The sequence below is a fragment of the Mesoplodon densirostris genome, chromosome 18 (genome assembly GCF_025265405.1).
Source record: "Mesoplodon densirostris isolate mMesDen1 chromosome 18, mMesDen1 primary haplotype, whole genome shotgun sequence".
NCBI lineage: Eukaryota > Metazoa > Chordata > Mammalia > Artiodactyla > Ziphiidae > Mesoplodon > Mesoplodon densirostris.
In genome coordinates this window covers 46,393,148-46,409,643 of record NC_082678.1, presented here as the reverse complement: position 1 = coordinate 46,409,643, position 16,496 = coordinate 46,393,148, and the positions used below count along the sequence as shown (strand labels likewise).

The 16,496-nt window shown below is 48.6% G+C and overlaps 1 protein-coding gene across 1 annotated transcript; it reads left to right on the top strand.

Moving 5' to 3' along the window:
- Positions 1–95: 95 nt before the first annotated feature.
- Positions 96–16,430, top strand: LOC132477960 (neuferricin). Its single transcript, XM_060080575.1, has 4 exons — positions 96–643; positions 6,585–6,725; positions 10,610–10,796; positions 11,295–16,430. Exons 1-4 carry the CDS (start codon positions 388–390, stop codon positions 11,530–11,532), a joined length of 822 nt encoding a protein of 273 aa, XP_059936558.1. The 5' UTR covers positions 96–387; the 3' UTR covers positions 11,533–16,430.
- The last annotated feature ends 66 nt before the right edge of the window (positions 16,431–16,496 follow it).

Genomic DNA, 16,496 nt, shown 5'->3' with positions numbered 1-16,496 from the left:
TCCACCAGCTGTCGTGAGACACCTAGCTAGGGCAGCCTGATTTCCAAGACGGCGCGTCTGTCATTACGTCTACGTCATCCCGCGGCCTCCTTTGCCATCTTTGTTGGGGGCAGATAACCTGCCGGTCAGGAAGGCTTCCCAGTGCTTACTTTCTCGGTGTCCCTCCACAGTCGCTAGCTATGCTGGAAAAGTACGAGAAAGAGTTGGAGCCAGGGAGTGAACTTTTCGCCAGACTTTCCCCTTTCAGTCCTCCGTTGTCCCCTTGGTGACAGGAGGACACAGGAGAGCGCGCGTCGCGCCGGTGACGTCGCGGCCGGTTCTCCGCCATCTTAGTTGTGGACAGAGAGGCAGCAATCTCGGAGGGGTCGAGGCGGTGCGGCTGTCTAAATGCTGAGGCTCAGCAGGCGTGGGCTCTGGCTGGGCCTGGCCGCGGCGGCGGCGGCGGCGGCGGCGATGGCCGCACGGCTGATGGGCTGGTGGAGTCCCCGCGCTGACTTTCGCCTTTTCATACCCGAGGAGCTGGCCCGCTATCGCGGCCGCCCTGGGGACCCGGGCCTCTACTTGGCCTTGCTCGGACGCGTCTACGATGTGTCCTCTGGTCGGAGGCACTACGAGCCTGGGGCCCACTATAGCGGCTTCGCAGGTATTAGCGGGGCGGTTCACGCCTTTTCCTGCTACGACGCGGGCCGGTAGGCGCCTGCGCTTCATTCATTCACTTATTCATTCGTTTATTCATTTCCTCTTTTCCGCCCCACATTCGTCAGACCAGCGTGGGGACCGGGCTCAGCTGCATCATCCTTCTGGTCTGTTTTGACTCGGGCAGGACTATGGGCAACTGTTGGCAGCCTTTGCTTTCCCTGTCTTTCCCCACCGCTCTTCCTGAGTTAGGCTGGAGAAGCACATCTCTTGCTTCTTACTAGTTACTTTTTACCCGCCAGCAGAAGCCCCCAGTACCTGCTTTGTGCCACACTGCGTGGCTCTCAGGGTCCAGAGATGAGTGACGCCCTGTCCCCGGCCTCAAGTGTTCCCCAAATGGTTGGAAATGATTCCAACCATTTCTTCGACGTGCCCCAATCGGAAGCGATCTTCCTTTTCCCCCCACTCCAGGTTTCCCCTAAAAGTAGTACATTTGGTTTGAGTCGTTCTTGCTTCTAGTACAAATGCATTTGTCTGCCTTCCTTAAAAAAGTTTATCAGGGCCTCCCTGGTGGCGCAAGTGGTTGAGAGTCCGCCTGCCGATGCAGGGGATACGGGTTCGTGCCCCGGTCTGGGAGGATCCCATATGCCGCGGAGCGGCTGGGCCCGTGAGCCATGGCCGCTGAGCCTGCGCGTCCGGAGCCTGCGCGTCCGGAGCCTGTGCTCCGCGACGGGGGAGGCCACAACAGTGAGAGGCCCGCGTACCGCAAAAAAAGTTTATCAGGTTAGAGCACAGGGAAGGAGTCTGGCCCCATTGACAGTCCTTCAGTACTTAGGACAAAGCTGGCACGTTAGGCCTCAAAGAACATTTGTCAAATGAGCATTATTCTGTCCTCCCTATTTTGTATCTTGGGGGATTGGAGGATGTGATTTGCGTAAAGCCCTCACAACTAAGTCCTGACAGGACTTGAACGAGGAGCACCAGCCTATTACTTTTAGAGATGTCGTCTTACCAGCCCAGAAGAATGACCATCTCCTAGATTAAAAAAGAAAAAGAAAATGACGAGCAAGCCTACAGTCAGTGACTAAGCTGATATGAAATAAGCATTTCCCACTTGTCATTATTTCAGGAGAACTGGGAAGCTGCCTCTGGTACTTAAATACAAGTCACTTCCCTGTCTTTAGGGAGAACTTTTAAGAAATAGAAGCATTGACAGAGAAGGAATTAAGTTCAGTTGGTGTTGCTGAGCTCCTCAAACAGTCCAGAAGGGGAAGGGACTTACCCAGGGCTACACAGTGAGTTAGAAGCAGAGCTGGAACTGGAATCAAGTGTTTTACTTACCTGCCAGGTGAGGACACTTTGGTGCACTCTCCTGCCGCACTCTGATGCAGCCATCATGGCTGTATGCACAAGTGTGAGCAGAAAACGCTCCATTTCTGGAGTGATTTTTCTTTTGCAGTGTGCTCTACTGTTGACTGAGTGCCTTTGTGCCCAGTATTTATTCACCATCCATTTACTGACCACTGCCACGTAGCTGGCCCTGTACCACGTGCTGAGGAATCAGAGATTATAACATTGCTCCCCAACACCTATGCACTCTAGTAGGGAAGCAGGTATGTTCACTTAGTCGCTCAGTCAGTCAATATTTTTATTTTTTTTAAAGATATTCAGATGGTATAAAATCCACCCTTTTACAGAGTACAAGTAGTTTTTAACATAGAAAGTTGTGTAAGTATCACTATTATCTCGTTCCAGAGCATTTTTATCACCCCCAAAAGAAACCCCATATCTATTAGGAGTCATTCCCCAACCCCTCTGACTACTTAGCCCCTGGCAACCAGTATCTACTTTCTGTCTCAAAAGATTTGCCTCTTCCGGGCATTTCATGTAAATGGAGTCATGCATATGGCCTTTTGTGTCTGGCTTCATTCACTTAGCATAATGTTTTCAAAGTTCATTCATGATGTATCAGCATGTCAAGACTCCATTCCTTTTTATGGCCAAATAATATTCCATTGTATAGATATACCACACTTTGTTGATCTATTCATTATTTCTTGGATATTTGGGTTGTTTCCACTTTTTGCTTATTATGAATAATGCTGCTATGAACATGATGTACAAGTTTTGTTGTGGACATGTGTTTTCAGTTCTCTTGTGTATATACCTAGGAGTGGAATTGCTGGGTCATATGGTAACTTATGTTTAACTTTCTGAGAAACTGCCCGTTATTTCCTAAAGTGGCTGCACCAACCTACATGCCCATCATCGATGTATTAGAGTTCCAGTTTCTTCATATTCTCAGCAAACTTGTTACTTTTTTTTCTTTTTGATTATAGCCATTTTAATGGGCTTGAAGTGGTATTTCATTGTGATTTTGGTTATTTGCATCTCACTGATAACTAATGATGTTGAGCATATTTTCATCTGCTTGTTAACCATTTGTATATCTTCCTTGGAGAAATGTCTATTCAAATCCCTTGTCCATTTTTAAATTGAGTTGTCTTTTTATTGTTGAGTTGTATATATGAGTTCTTCATATATTCTGGACACTTAGACTCTTATCAGATATATAATTTGCAAATATTTCCTCCCATTCTGCAGGTTCTTTTCACTTCTTTTTGAAGTATAAATGACTCACAATATTAGGTTACTTTCAGGTGTACACCATAGTGATTCAATATTTTTATATATTACAAAATGATCATGATAGGTCTAGTGACCATCTGTCACTGTACAAAGTTATTACAGTATTATTGGCTCTGTGCCCTATGCTGTATCCCCATACTTATTTATAACTGGAAGTTTGTACCTCGTAATCTCCCTCACCTATTTCATTCAACCTCCTGCCTCCCTCCCTGTGGGCAACCACAAGTTTGTTCTCTGTGAGTCTATTTCTGTTTTGTTATGTTTTTTTTTTGATTCCACATATAAGTGAAATTATATGGTATTTGTCTTTCTCTTACTTCACTTAGCATGATACCCTATAGGTCCATCCATGTTGTCGCAAATGGTAAGATTCCATTCGCTTTTATGGCTAATATTCCACTGTATATGTGTATATCCATTTATCCATCTATGGACACTTAAGTTGCTTCCATATACTGGCTATTGTAAATAATGCTGCAGTGAACATAGGGGTGCATATTTCTTTTTGAATTTGTGTTTTTGTTTTCTTTGGATAAATACCCAGGAGTGGAATTGCTGGATCATATGGTAGTTCTATTTTTAATTTTTTTTGAAGAAACTCCAGTGTTTTCCATAGTAGCTCCCCAATTTACATTCCCACCAACAGTGTACAAGGCTCCTTTTTCTCCACATTATCACCAGCACTTGTTATTTGTTGTCTTTTTGATAATATCCATTCCTACAGGTGTGAGGTGATATCTCATTGTGGTTTTGATTTGCATTCCTCTAATGATTAGTGATGCTGAGCATCTTTTCACTTGTCTGTTGGCCATTTGTATAGCTTCTTTGGAAAAAAATGTCTATTCAGGTCCTCTGCCATTTTTTAGTCAGGTTGCTTGGGGGTTTTTTGGTTTGTTTTTTAATTTATTTATTTTAAATTTTTGGCTGCGTTGGGTCTTTGTTACTGTGCGCGGGCTTTCTCTAGTTGCAGAGAGCAAGGGCTACTCTTCGTTGCAGTGCGCGGGCTTCTCATTGCGGTGGCTTTCCTTGTTGTGGAGCACAGGCTCTAGGCACGTGGGCTTCAGTAGTTGTGGCACACGGACTTAGTTGCCCCGCGGCGTGTGGGGTCTTCCCGGACCAGAGCTCGAACCCGTGTCCCCTGCATTATCAGGCGGACTTTTAACCACTATGCCACCAGGGAAGTCCCTGTTTTGTTTTGTTCGGTTGATGTTGAGTTGTATGAGTTCTTTGTATATTTTAGATAGTAACCCTTTATCAGATGTATCGTTTGCAAATATCTTCTCCCATTCAGTAGGCTGCCTTTTCGGGTTTTGTTTGTTTATTTTGGCTGCACCTCGAAGCTTGCAGGACCTTAGTTCCCCAACCAGAGATCAAACCCTGGCCCCCTGCAGTGGAAGCACGGAGTCCTAACCACTGGACCGCCAGGGAATTCCCTTGCCTTTTCGTTTTGTTGATAGTTTCCTTTGCTGTGCAAAAGCTTTTAAGTTTGACGTAGTTTCACTTGTTTACTTTTGCTTTTGTTTTCTTGCCTGAGGAGACATTCCCCAAAATATTGCCAAGACCAATGTCAAAGAGCATACTGCCAGGAATTCCCTGGCAGTCCAGTAGTTAGAACTCTGCAGTTTCACTGCCGAGGGCCCAGGCTCGATCCCTGGTTGGGGAACTAAGATCCCACAAACAGCACGGCCAAAAAAAAAAAAAAAAAAAAAAAAAAAAAGAGCATGCTGCCTATGTTTTCTCTTGAGTGTTTTATGGTTTCAGGGCTTCACTTTCTTGATAGTGTCCTTTAATGCACAAAATTTTAAATTTCTGACCAAATCCTATTTATTTTCCCTCTGGTGGCTTGTGCTTTTGGTGTCCTAGCTAAGAAACCATTGCCTAATCCTAGGTCACAGACTTACACCTATGTTTTCTCCTAAGAGTTTTATATTTTTAGCTCATATATTCAGGTCATTGATTTATTGAGTCAATTTTATATATGGTAGGGGTCCAATTTCATTCTTTTGCATGTCGCTATTCAGTTGTCCCAGCACCATTTGTTGTAAAGACTATTCTTTCCCTCATTGAATTGGCACCCTTATTGAAAATCAATTAAATATAAATGTATGGGTTTCATTCAGTCATGTATTTATTGAGAATATACTAAAGATCAGGCACTACCAGACACTGGGGAACTGATATTTAAGCTTGGTGTGTTCTTTTCCCTGATAAAACTTGCAGACTAGTAGAAATGACAGACATTAAATAGTTATCACATAAGCAATTAATCAGTTATTTTTGTGATGAGTGTTAAAAGAACATACTGGTGTTACTAGAGGCCTTAGCCTAGTGGGGGAGGAGGAGAGCGAGGAAGGGAGTACAGCGGCAAGGTGAGGTTGGCGGTGGCTGATGCAGAGCCTTGAATGGCCTGTTAAGGAATATGTACCTTGTCATAGGGCAAAAGGAAGCCCCTGAGGATTCTGAAGCAAGAGAATGATATGATCAACTTATTTAAAATATCAGTCTAAGTGTTGTATGGAAAATAGATGAGCGGGGGACCAAATGAATGCAGGGAGACCTAGCAGGTTACTCTGGTAGTTCAGGTGAGAGATGACGGCAGCCCGGGCTTGCTTAGTAGTAGATGGGGCCAGGCAGACTGATATCTAGGAAGAAATTATAGGACTTGGGGACTGATTGGATGTGAGGGATGAAGGAGGAGTCAAGGACTACATTTCTGGACTGAGCAACTGGTTATTAACCGAGGCAGGGAGTACTAGAATAGAGGCAGGTTTCCAGGGGCTGGGGGTGCAGCATGGACGTTTTGAACTTGTGACGTCTGAAAGTCATCTAAGGCACGCTGAGCAGACAACTGGATATACAGGTCTGGAGCTCAAGAGAAGTCTGAGCTAAACATACAAATCTGGCATCTTCGGCAGAGAGGTGGTACTTGAAACCACGGGAGTGGATGAGATTGTCAAGTGGAGGGTGTGGATGGAGCAAAGGAGGTGAACAAGAACTGCTGAGGCTGGGAGAACATGAGCTAGAGGGGTAGGAGGAACACCAAGAGTATAGCGTCACAGAAGCCAAGGGACAGGGCCCACCATGCGAAATGTTGCTGAAAGTCAATGAAAGAACAGGATGCGTGCCAGAAAGTGTGTCTAAGATCCAGGAGCGTCTGTCACCGAGGGGGAGGAGGGATCAGCTTTGCTGGGGGCTGGGGAGTGAGGGTTTTGGGGAGATGTTGCTCAGAAAACAGATCCTTGAGTTGCTACAGTGTTGGTGATTTATCAGTTAATCTACTGGCAACATCTCCCCTGCAGGCCGAGACGCATCCAGAGCGTTTGTGACCGGGGACTACTCTGAAGGAGGCCTTGTGGATGATGTATCTGACCTGTCATTTTCTGAGATGCTGACACTCCAAAGTTGGCTTTCATTCTATGAGAAGAATTATGAATTCATCGGTAAGTATTCCACAGGTCATCTCCATAGATTTCATTTAGTTGTCTTGCAGTTGTTTTTTTGTTTTGTTTTGTTTGTCTTGCAGTTTTTTTAAGGGGCTAGAATTCTTTGGGGATTGGACTCAAGGTTAAAATCTGAAAAATGCCCATGGAATTTTCACCTTAAACTCTGGCTGTCAGTGTGGCGGTATGTCCCAGAAGGAAATGGCTGGGGTGCTTGTTTCCGTCACCTTTTTTTTTTTTTTGGCCGTGCCGCAGCTTGTGGGATCTCAGTTCCCTGACCAGGGATCCAACCCAGGCCCTCGGCAGTGAAGGCGCGGAGTCCTAACCACGGGCCTGCCGGGGAGGTCCCTGTTTCCCTCGCTCTCGCTCCTGGGAGAGGACTGCCCGACCACTGGCTTTGGCCTCTGCTGCCCCACAGCCTGCGCCACTCTTGAGTGACCTGCCCAGGAGGGCAGCTTCCCCATCTCGCCGTGTTCCAGGCGTCTGGCTTCAGACACAGTCAGGGAGGCTCAAAGCCTGTTTGCAAGTGGTTTTGACAAATATCCTTTTACTTCGTCCCCGAAGGAGACAGACATCAACCTGTGCCCATCCTCAATGAATTGCCTCCCAGGTGGAAGTCATGCTCATCAAACCCTTGTTCAAGCCAGTTGTGTGGAGCGCCGCACCTGCTACCTAAATGAGAAGATACCCAGCGGTGTCCTAAAGAAATGTTAGACACTGAACAGTAGATTGCTTCACAAACACTGACAGCTGGGATGGTTGGGCCCCTTTTCTCCATCTACTGCTGCCCTGACCTCTCACTGGAGCCCACTTAGACACGGCTAATTTCCTGAGGAACGTCAGTATCACTTCACCACTGGAACAGGTCTAAATTGGAAGTTCTTTCTCTGCCCCTAACGCCCCTGCATGTCTGCTTCTGTCATTACTCCCTGGGTTACCTCTGCTGAGAACCTTTCACTGGCATTTCCACTGACTCTTCTGTTCCCTCCACATCCACTGGCCGAGGCTTTTGTCATGAATCTGAAGTTCTGTTTCCAGTGCCCCCTCTTCCACACCCACCACTGCTGGCCCCTGTCACCCCAACCTTTGTTTTCACCCGGTCTGCACCAGGCCACTCCTCAGATCACAACTCTGTTTGCCACGGAAGGAACTGACCTCGATCCGTCTAACCTTCAGAAGGCTTGGTTCTCCCTCTTCCCCATAAAGTTGCCAAACCAAAGCTGAAACATGACTGTGTTAATAAGAAGAATAAAAGCGGAGTCCTGTGTGTCAGCAAAGGATGCCAGACCAAACACATCACACTGATATCGAGGAGCAAACTGATGTGTTTGGTAAGATGAGTGAACTCGTCTTGTCTGAATAGTGTTAACGTGCAGGGGAGTGAGGGGCACGTGGTCAGAAATGCCTCCAAAGGACTGTAGTTAAGGTCAGGATATATTCGAGCATCTGCTGTGGATACGCTGTGGTTCTGGTCCTCATGGGGACCACAGAGGAGCTGAATGCAGTTCCTGTCCTGTTCGCTCATTCTGTAGGGGGAGGGCAGTGTTAGGTTCTTTCAGGGCACCAGAAACCCTCAGGACAGAGCGTCAGAAGATGAAGGTTTATTACACGGTGCACACTGAAGGACGACAGCAGGAAGCCATCTTGGCAGCCACATGGCCAGGCCCCGAGGGGAAACGAGATGCCATTTTTGTGTTCTGGAGACCCGGCCAATGGTGACCGCCATTCTCACAACACAGCTTCTGCCTTTTTCTCTGTTGCCTCTACTACTGCTGTCCTCTCTTTGGGTCTCATGTCTGAAACCCCCCAGGACAGGCTTGTCACCATGCATACAGAGACCCTCTATAGGAGAAAGTGCGGTGCCAGGCCAACTCATAGACTGCAGGCCTGGGACGTGGGCCCTGATCCCTTCATTTATTCTAACAAGCGTTCAAAATGAATGCTCTGAACTAAGCTGCTTTGAGTGCTGGGGCCTCACTGGTGGGGAGAGCAATATCATAAACTAGTAAACTGACTAGACAATTCCAGATAGGACTGTGAATAAACTAAAACTAATGTGATACATGTTTGGGCATGTGCGTGACACCTTTAGAGCAGACGGTCAGGGGAGGCCTCTTGGAGGAAATGAAAATTAAGCTGAGACCTGGAAGGTTAGAAGGAGCCAGCCATCCTGAGATCTGAGAAGAGAGTATTTCAGGCTGAGGGAACAGGGTGCGCGAGGTAGCGAGCAGCGAAGCATGGTCAGGGAGCCTACAGTGAGGGAGGGGACAGCTTAAGAGGAGGCTGAAGAAGCAAACACAAGTCAGATGGTTGTCTTGGAGGCCTTTGATAAGAAGTTTGTTTTATCCATATGTATTAAGAAGCCATAGGAGGGTATAAACCAGGCATGGAGGTGTGGTTTACGTTTTTAAAAGGTCACCCCAGCTACTCTGTAGAGAAAGAACTGTGGGAAGGAATGAGCTGAAGCAGAGACCACTGGGAGGCCACTGTCATAATCCATCATCTGGATTAGGGTGGTAGCAGTGGAAATGGAAAGGAATGGGCAGAATCAGGGTGTTTTTTAAAGGTTGGACCGACACGATTCGCTCATGGTTTGGACGTGAACAAAGGGAAGTGTACATATAGATGTGAAGGAGGAGTCAGAGATCCAAGGCTCCTAAGCCAGGGAACACAGGCAGAAGTGATAAGAATAGGGACTTCCCTGGCGGTCCCCTGGTTAGGACTCTGTGCTTCCACTGCAGGGGGCCTGGGTTCAACCCCTGGTTGGGGAACTAAGATCCCGCGAGCCACATGGAGTGGCCGAAAAAACGAAGTGATAAGAATAGAATTGGAAAGGTCAGGATAGGGAGTTGGACTTGAGAAGATGAACTGAATCTTGGGTACACCAACGTACCCTGGAATCTCAGTTCTCGGGGACTGAGAAGATTGGACAGACACAGCAGGGGCAGGTATGTATGGATACCTCCTCCTACTTGGGCAAACCTTCTAGAAGTGCTTTCTGCTGCTTCTCTTGCCCTGTGACAGGGACTGCTGTGAAAGCCACTTGCACTTCAGGACTCAGAGATGAAAGTTCCTGCATCTAAGAACTGATCCCTTCTTGGCTCTGGCCTAGAGGCTCACTGACTACTTGCTGACCACTGCCATAGCTTAGACCTTACAAATTCTGACAGGGATTTTAAACTAAAACCAGTTGCCACTCAGTTTGTCCACTGAAGGACTGAGCCAGAAAAGAATGGTGGAGGGGAGAGCATGAGCTCAGGGCCAGACCCACTTACTAGCTTCAGAGACTTCCCAGCTATTCAGTCTCCCAGTCTCTCTCCTAGGACCACGGGAGCACTGATTTCTCTCTCAAACGGGTGTTAGGAGGATTACAAAATACTGGTAAAGTGCTAGCACAGCTCCTGATGCTGAGTGAACACTCAATAAATGACTTATTCATATCCATATAAGACAAAATAATTCAATGTGGGGAAGAAGTGAGCCACAAAAATGTTATGCAATAAGCCATTCATTCATTAAGCATTTCTTGAACACCTACTGTGTACCTCAAGCACAGTGGAACATTGAAAAACGAGTGACATGTGGTTCCACTCTCAGGGAACCGATGTCCGGAAGGGGAAAGATTTTCTCATTTCCGTGCAGGAGGACTCTACATCTAGAACAGGGAGGCGTCTACCCAGAGTCGTGTAAGATGTTGAGAGACCTCGGGACAGAAGGCAACACAAGTCCCTCCAACCAGTTCTTAATAAATCAGCAGCCAGCAGGCTACTGTGGAAGGCGGAGTCCCTGGGGACTCGGCTTTACTAGGACTTCTGCAGGAGCTAAGCCTCTGTTCCTGCCCCCCCCCAACGGCTACTCTGATGTCAGCTTTCCTGTCACCACAGGGAGGGTGACAGGAAGGTTCTACAGAGAGGATGGGCTACCTACTCCAGAACTGACCCAGGCAGAAGCCATGATCACCGAAGGCTTGGAGGCAAATAAACAGGAACTGAAAGAGAAGCAGAAGTTTCCACCATGCAATGCTGAGTGGAGCTCAACCCGGGGCAGCCGGTTCTGGTGCTCCCAGAGGAGGTAAACGGGCTTCCCTTCTGTTCCTCCCGCCTCTCCCCCAAATCCACCTTCTAGGTCACCACATCTGTGTTGTTCAGTGAGGCCATAAATTGACTGTTAACCCGAGGGAACTTTGTCAAAATACGTGTGCTCTGGGACAGCGCTTCTCAAGCCAGGCGCTGCTTTGCAGACGCTCAGAGGCCAGTGGGGGAAAGCCTTTCACAGGTGTGGCCACCAGTGCAGGGAAGTGACGCTGCCTCCTAGGAAGGCAGAGGGCAGGGGCCAGAGCAGCAGTGAAAGGACGACGGGCTCTGCCCTCGGAGGGGAACCTGGAGGACCTCAGGGGAGAGCAAGAAGGTTCGGGTGAACACTGCAGACTACCGCCTTGGGAAAACACCTAGGCGGCAAGTGAAATGGCTTCTACTTTTCACAAGGCCTGGCTCACTGCTCCCTCTCCTCCCTTCCCAGAGAAACTCACGACTTCATGCTTTAAGCAGCCCTCTTTCCTTCTCTCCTTAGTGGAGGTGTGAGCAGAGACTGGATTGGCGTCCCCAGGAAGCTGTTTAAGCCAGGTGCCAAGGAGCCCCACTGCGTGTGTGTGAGAACAACTGGCTCCCCGAGTGACCAGATGCCAGACAACCCTACGCACAGAAATCGTGGGGACTTGGACCACCCCAACTTGGAGGAATACACAGGCTGCCCACCCCTAGCCATCACATGCTATGTCCCCCTGAGCCGGTACCCTGTATGTCCATAACCCACAGGGAACCCTCACCTGCCTTTCCCTAATGGGCCCTTGACTCCTGTGCCCTAGGATGGCTCCTACATGAAACAAGAGGGCCTGGAAGGACTGGGCCATGCTCTGCAGACAGGACTCATGCCCCTCCCCATGGGCTCACCATTTTGGTGACTGAGGCCAGCGCTTGGCAACCTGCCTAGTCGTGGTTGGCCTGTTTTTGCCACTATTCCCCTAGATCTCCTCACCATCATCCTTTGGAGTTCGCAGGTATTAATGGGCACAAATTTGACCAACTCAAAGCTAACTGGACAGACATGCAGAAGGGCTCTGAGCTCCAACAGCTTCCTTCCCACGGACTCCCAGGCTGCCCAGATCAGCTGCCGGCTTGGGCCCTGCTTGTAACTCCCACCCTGGTCAGGACATCGGGGGCTACATCATTCCCTTACAACTCAGAAACAAGCAGAGACATCCAGAAAAGCCGTACGAACTGACGGTGTCGACACAACCCTGTTCCCGCTCCCCGCTTGCTAACGTGAGCCCTTTGACAACCTTTCTTAAAAGTAAGACCTCTGCCCTTAGGCAAACTTGAATTTATCAATACAACCGAAAGCCACATTGAGTTAATTTGAGCTGGACCAATATAGTGAGAGGTGACAATAAAACAGGATAGGCTAATTCTGGAAATGGAAAAGTTTTTGCTTATAGGGATGCAGCAAATCCAGATGACTGAACAACCCAACAATTTAAAGCAAAGATATTGTTTCTCTTTTAAACACTTAAAATTAGGGGTGGTGTGTTTTCAAAGGGAGAAGTCTACATTTTGAGCCAAAGGTAGTTTCACAGCTCTAACACGGACACTGGCTAGAGCAACATCAAAGTTTGGGCAAGGCTGCAAATGCCAATACAAACAGCCTCAACAGTGGGTGGTGTGTCCAAGGTCATCTGTAACCTCCCACACTGGACCAAGTTCATACCCGTTACCTCCTGGATTCTAGTTAAGCTCATGGGGGCAAAGAGTTCCTACCTTACAGGTAAGGAAACGAATCTGGAGCGAATCTGGTTCATGGTCTCCCCATCTGCGCTTTCACCTCAACTTCTCCCAATCCCCTCAGCTGTTAATCTGAACATTCTCTGTCCTCCCTTTCTTGGTCTTTTTTCCTCTCCTTTATCTTTAATCTCACTTAATAGCTTTCCAGATTCACGGACTAGAAATCGGAAGCTGCCTGCCCTGAACTGGCGTGGCTCGCTGCACTTTGGCCACAGCTGCTCTGCGCGCCTGACTCCTGCTCTTGGCTCCTTTTGCCATCCAGGATCTTCCTCACCTGCCTTTCCAGTACCTTTAACCTCTTCCTGCCTCCCGGCTCTTCCCTCTAAGTCTGCATTCAACAGCTCACTTCCCTTCCCTCCTGCCCCATTCTTCTGAGGCCCCGTATCTCCTTCCTGTCCCTACTTCCCGCCCCAGCGAAGCTCTGGAGAACGCTGCATGTACTCAGTCTTTGCTCGTCAGCCCCCGTCTGCCTGCAACACAGTCGCCCAGCTTCGCCCTTCCCTGCGCCACAGCAGGATAAATTCTGTACTGGCAAACCCACGGCCACATTCAATTATTACCTACCTGGACCTGTCCCATTTGAGGGCCCTCACGAAAGCCTCCCTTGGCTTTTCCCCCATTTCCCTTATCTCCCTCGGGGGTCCCTTCCAGCCTCCTGGAAAGCTTCTCCTCCACACGCCTTCCCACCAGCTCCTGTCGCTCCTGCGTCAGCTGCCAAGTCTGCCATCTAGTCCAGGTGGCTTTCCTGACCATTTCTTCAGGCACCGCAGACTCCACAGTTCTGGCATTTTGTCTTCATCTCCCTGGTGATTCTTCCAGTGTCCCTGGATGGTTCCACCATCGCCATCTTGAAGCACCGAGTCACACCAAGTAAGAATCCTGGCCATCAGACCCAGCCCCTTCCTTCCTGAGCCCCTCCTCCTGACCAGTCTCCAGGTCCTGGCAATCCCATCCCCTTACCTGTTCAGTACTCCTCCTCTGGTTGAGGCCTTCCTTTCTCACCTGATCTAACTGCACTCCCTCCAGCCCATCCTCCACGCTGCCAAGCCATCCCCGTGATGTTCACGCCATTCTCCGTTTAAACCTCTTCAGTGGCTCCCTTATCTGTAAGGATCAGGTGCTAACTCTTCAGCGGCACACGAGGCCCTCCTAGGGTCCGTCTCCTCTTAGCCTCTGTATCTCTGCCACCACCTCCCACGTGCACTGATCCCTCCAGCCTTCACCTCGCTGCTTTATGCCTGCAACACCTTCACCCCGGCTGTCCCTTCTGCCTGGAATGACACGTCGTCTTCTCAATTTTTCTACCTCTTATCCCTTAATAACTCAGCTCAATCACCTGGGAGGCTTCATTAACCACTGGCCCACCAGTGGATTTAGACGCACTTTCCTCTAGGAAAATAATTCTGTGTTCACTTCTAAAATAACAAATGTCACAGTGTCCTGTAACTATGAACTTCCTATCAGCCTCTCACATTGGACTGCAGACTCTCTTTGAGACAGGGACCAAGGATCACTTGGCTTTGTACCCCCACATCCACCATACCTAGGACACGAGAAGTGTGCAGAATTAGCTCTCTTTTGCAGATGAGGCAACCAAGGCCCAAAGAACTTAATAAAGGCACACAGCAATGAAGCTGAGCCTAGAACTCAAGGTTCTTGTCCTGACTCAGTGCTATCTTCGTGCCTCCACGGCTTGGTATGTCTCCGCCCTCCCTGGAGCAGGAGCAAACAGTAAGGAGGCGAACTTGAGGGAGGACCTTATTCTGAGTTCCACACAGCCCTTGAGCTCAGTGCCTGAGGCACCCCTGCTGACTCAACCCCAGGCTAACTGAGAACTAGTCACTGCTACTGCTCTCCTTGGTCCTTAGTTATTCGACAGATACTTACCAAGCATCTGTGTGCCATGGGGTTGGGCTGGGGGGAAGTGAGGCTCCTGACCTCAAGGAGCTTGTAGTATGGCCGAGTAAAGCCCTGGTTAGAGCTGGCCTCTGGCCGCTCCATTCCTGGGATAGGAATGCAGGGATAGCGTGGAGGCCAGGTCCAGAGATGTTTAGATCCTTCCAAAACAAACTGATAAAGAAAAAGAGCAAAACAAGGCACTTAAAATCATCCCAGCCAAGTACAAACCTGAACTCTGGCTGATGCAAGACCCCTGAGCCCACATTTCAGGACACACTCATCCAGCCCCTGCGGGCTGCTCACTTCCTTGCTCAATGAGCACTCGTTTCCTTTTTGATGCCGACCACTTACTTTATAGGAAACAGCCTCCTCACACCAGGGCAGTGGATGAATCTTCAACGGATTCGCCAAGAGTAGGTTGTCATGTTAATGATCCAAAAGGCTCAGCCATGAGAAGCTAGTGGTTACTGGAGAAATGCCTCTCCTTCCTCTCTCCTGGGCAAGACTATGGAGGAGGAAGGTAGTCCCTCCCTGATGGAAGCCACAGAAAGTTCAGCTCGGGCGGTTAAGACTTGCTGACAGAGGGAAGTGGAGAAGGAAACTAATACATGTTGGGCAAACATGCTGAGCAGGGAGGGAGCTTTATCTGTTCTCACTGAACCTCGATGCCAGCCTTGAGAGGGTCTTTTCATGGTCCAGAAAAGGGGCATAAATTCTCCCACCCCACATCTAATGGTTACAACAGTCATCACACGACAGAGCTGAGTTTTTTACCCAGGTCTGCTCTCTCTGCCACACCATGAGCAGTGTGAAAGCAAAGGCTGGGCAGCTGCCTTCCAACATGCTGGAGGAAATTATAACGTCTGCCTTTTAATCCTGAGATTCCGGTTTTTCTAGAAACACAGAACTAAGAGTGAAGAGCCCAGAATTTTTTGGCCACAGCTCAGTCCCTTTAACTTGCAAAGGGACCTGTATCAGACCATTGCCGCCATCCCTAGCTTGCTCAGCTCCAGGACAAACTGTGATCTGAAAGATAGACCCTACGGACAGGTTAGAGATATCTGTTCAGAAATCTGTGGAAATCTGAATTTCCATCCTCGAAAGCACTTCCTATTCCCTGGGCCCCCAGATTCCTGCAAATAGGCAGCAGACATTGCTCCCATCAGCCCACATGGGAGGGGACCCTCGCTGTGCACACCAGAATTCATGTACTTGCATGAGAGGAAGGACATATGACTGAATACTGACACCTTCCTCAGGGCAACCCTGTGAGCTAGGACGAACCGTGGTCACTTCTATTTTACAGACATAAAAATTAAGGCACAGAAATTATGAAACATGCTGGTTTGCACTCACATATTATGACAAAATATGACCAGTGTTCTCCTCAGGGACGGCTGTTAGGATTACTTGGGGTTGTTACATGGAAGCCCCCAACAGTGCCTATTAACTCTGAGTAAAGCCACCAGAGAATGTGACTTATCAATCACCATAGCTGGTCCGAACCAGGAGTGAGCAAAATGGAAAACAGGTAAGGGAAAGGAGAGCACTAGTTCAAGAAAGTGTGATGGCGAGGTGAGCTACCAGATTCGTGCAGCTTGTATGGGGGGATTATGGATCACTTAGATTTTAACTTGCAAACCCCTAAACTTTCCTTAGTTTTCTCTGAAACCCACAGCACCGGTCCTCCCTTCAGACCAAGGCCAGCACAAACCTCACCACATGGGGGGATCTTCTCGAGTTGCTCCTAAATAACGGAGTCAGGGAGGGAATTTCCAGGGTCCGCGGGAGAGCTGCAGTGGGGTCAGGTGGCTGAGCCTGGGCAGCTGTGGTCACACACGTCACCATGAGCTGAAGTCTGGGCCAAGAGCACAGGATGTCCAGGCAGCTGGTCATTATGCCTAAAACAGCTACTCTCTCACTGCTGTCAACCACGTGTTTCTGAAAAGTGTTGGAAATTCAGATTTTCCTAGAGGGTAGTTGTTAAAGAAATGTATTCACCTGTCAGGAGTGTTAAAATTTTTGTTTGTTTTTA

What these genes read in the sequence shown, in the direction of transcription:
- LOC132477960 (XM_060080575.1), top strand. Translation starts at nt 388, where the DNA reads ATGCTGAGGCTCAGCAGGCGTGGGCTCTGGCTGGGCCTGGCCGCGGCG. An exon ending in GAAGAATTATGAATTCATCG is followed by an intron (nt 6,726 to 10,609) that starts GTAAGTATTCCA and finishes CTGTCACCACAG; the next exon opens with GGAGGGTGACAGGAAGGTTC. An exon ending in TTCTGGTGCTCCCAGAGGAG is followed by an intron (nt 10,797 to 11,294) that starts GTAAACGGGCTT and finishes TTCTCTCCTTAG; the next exon opens with TGGAGGTGTGAGCAGAGACT.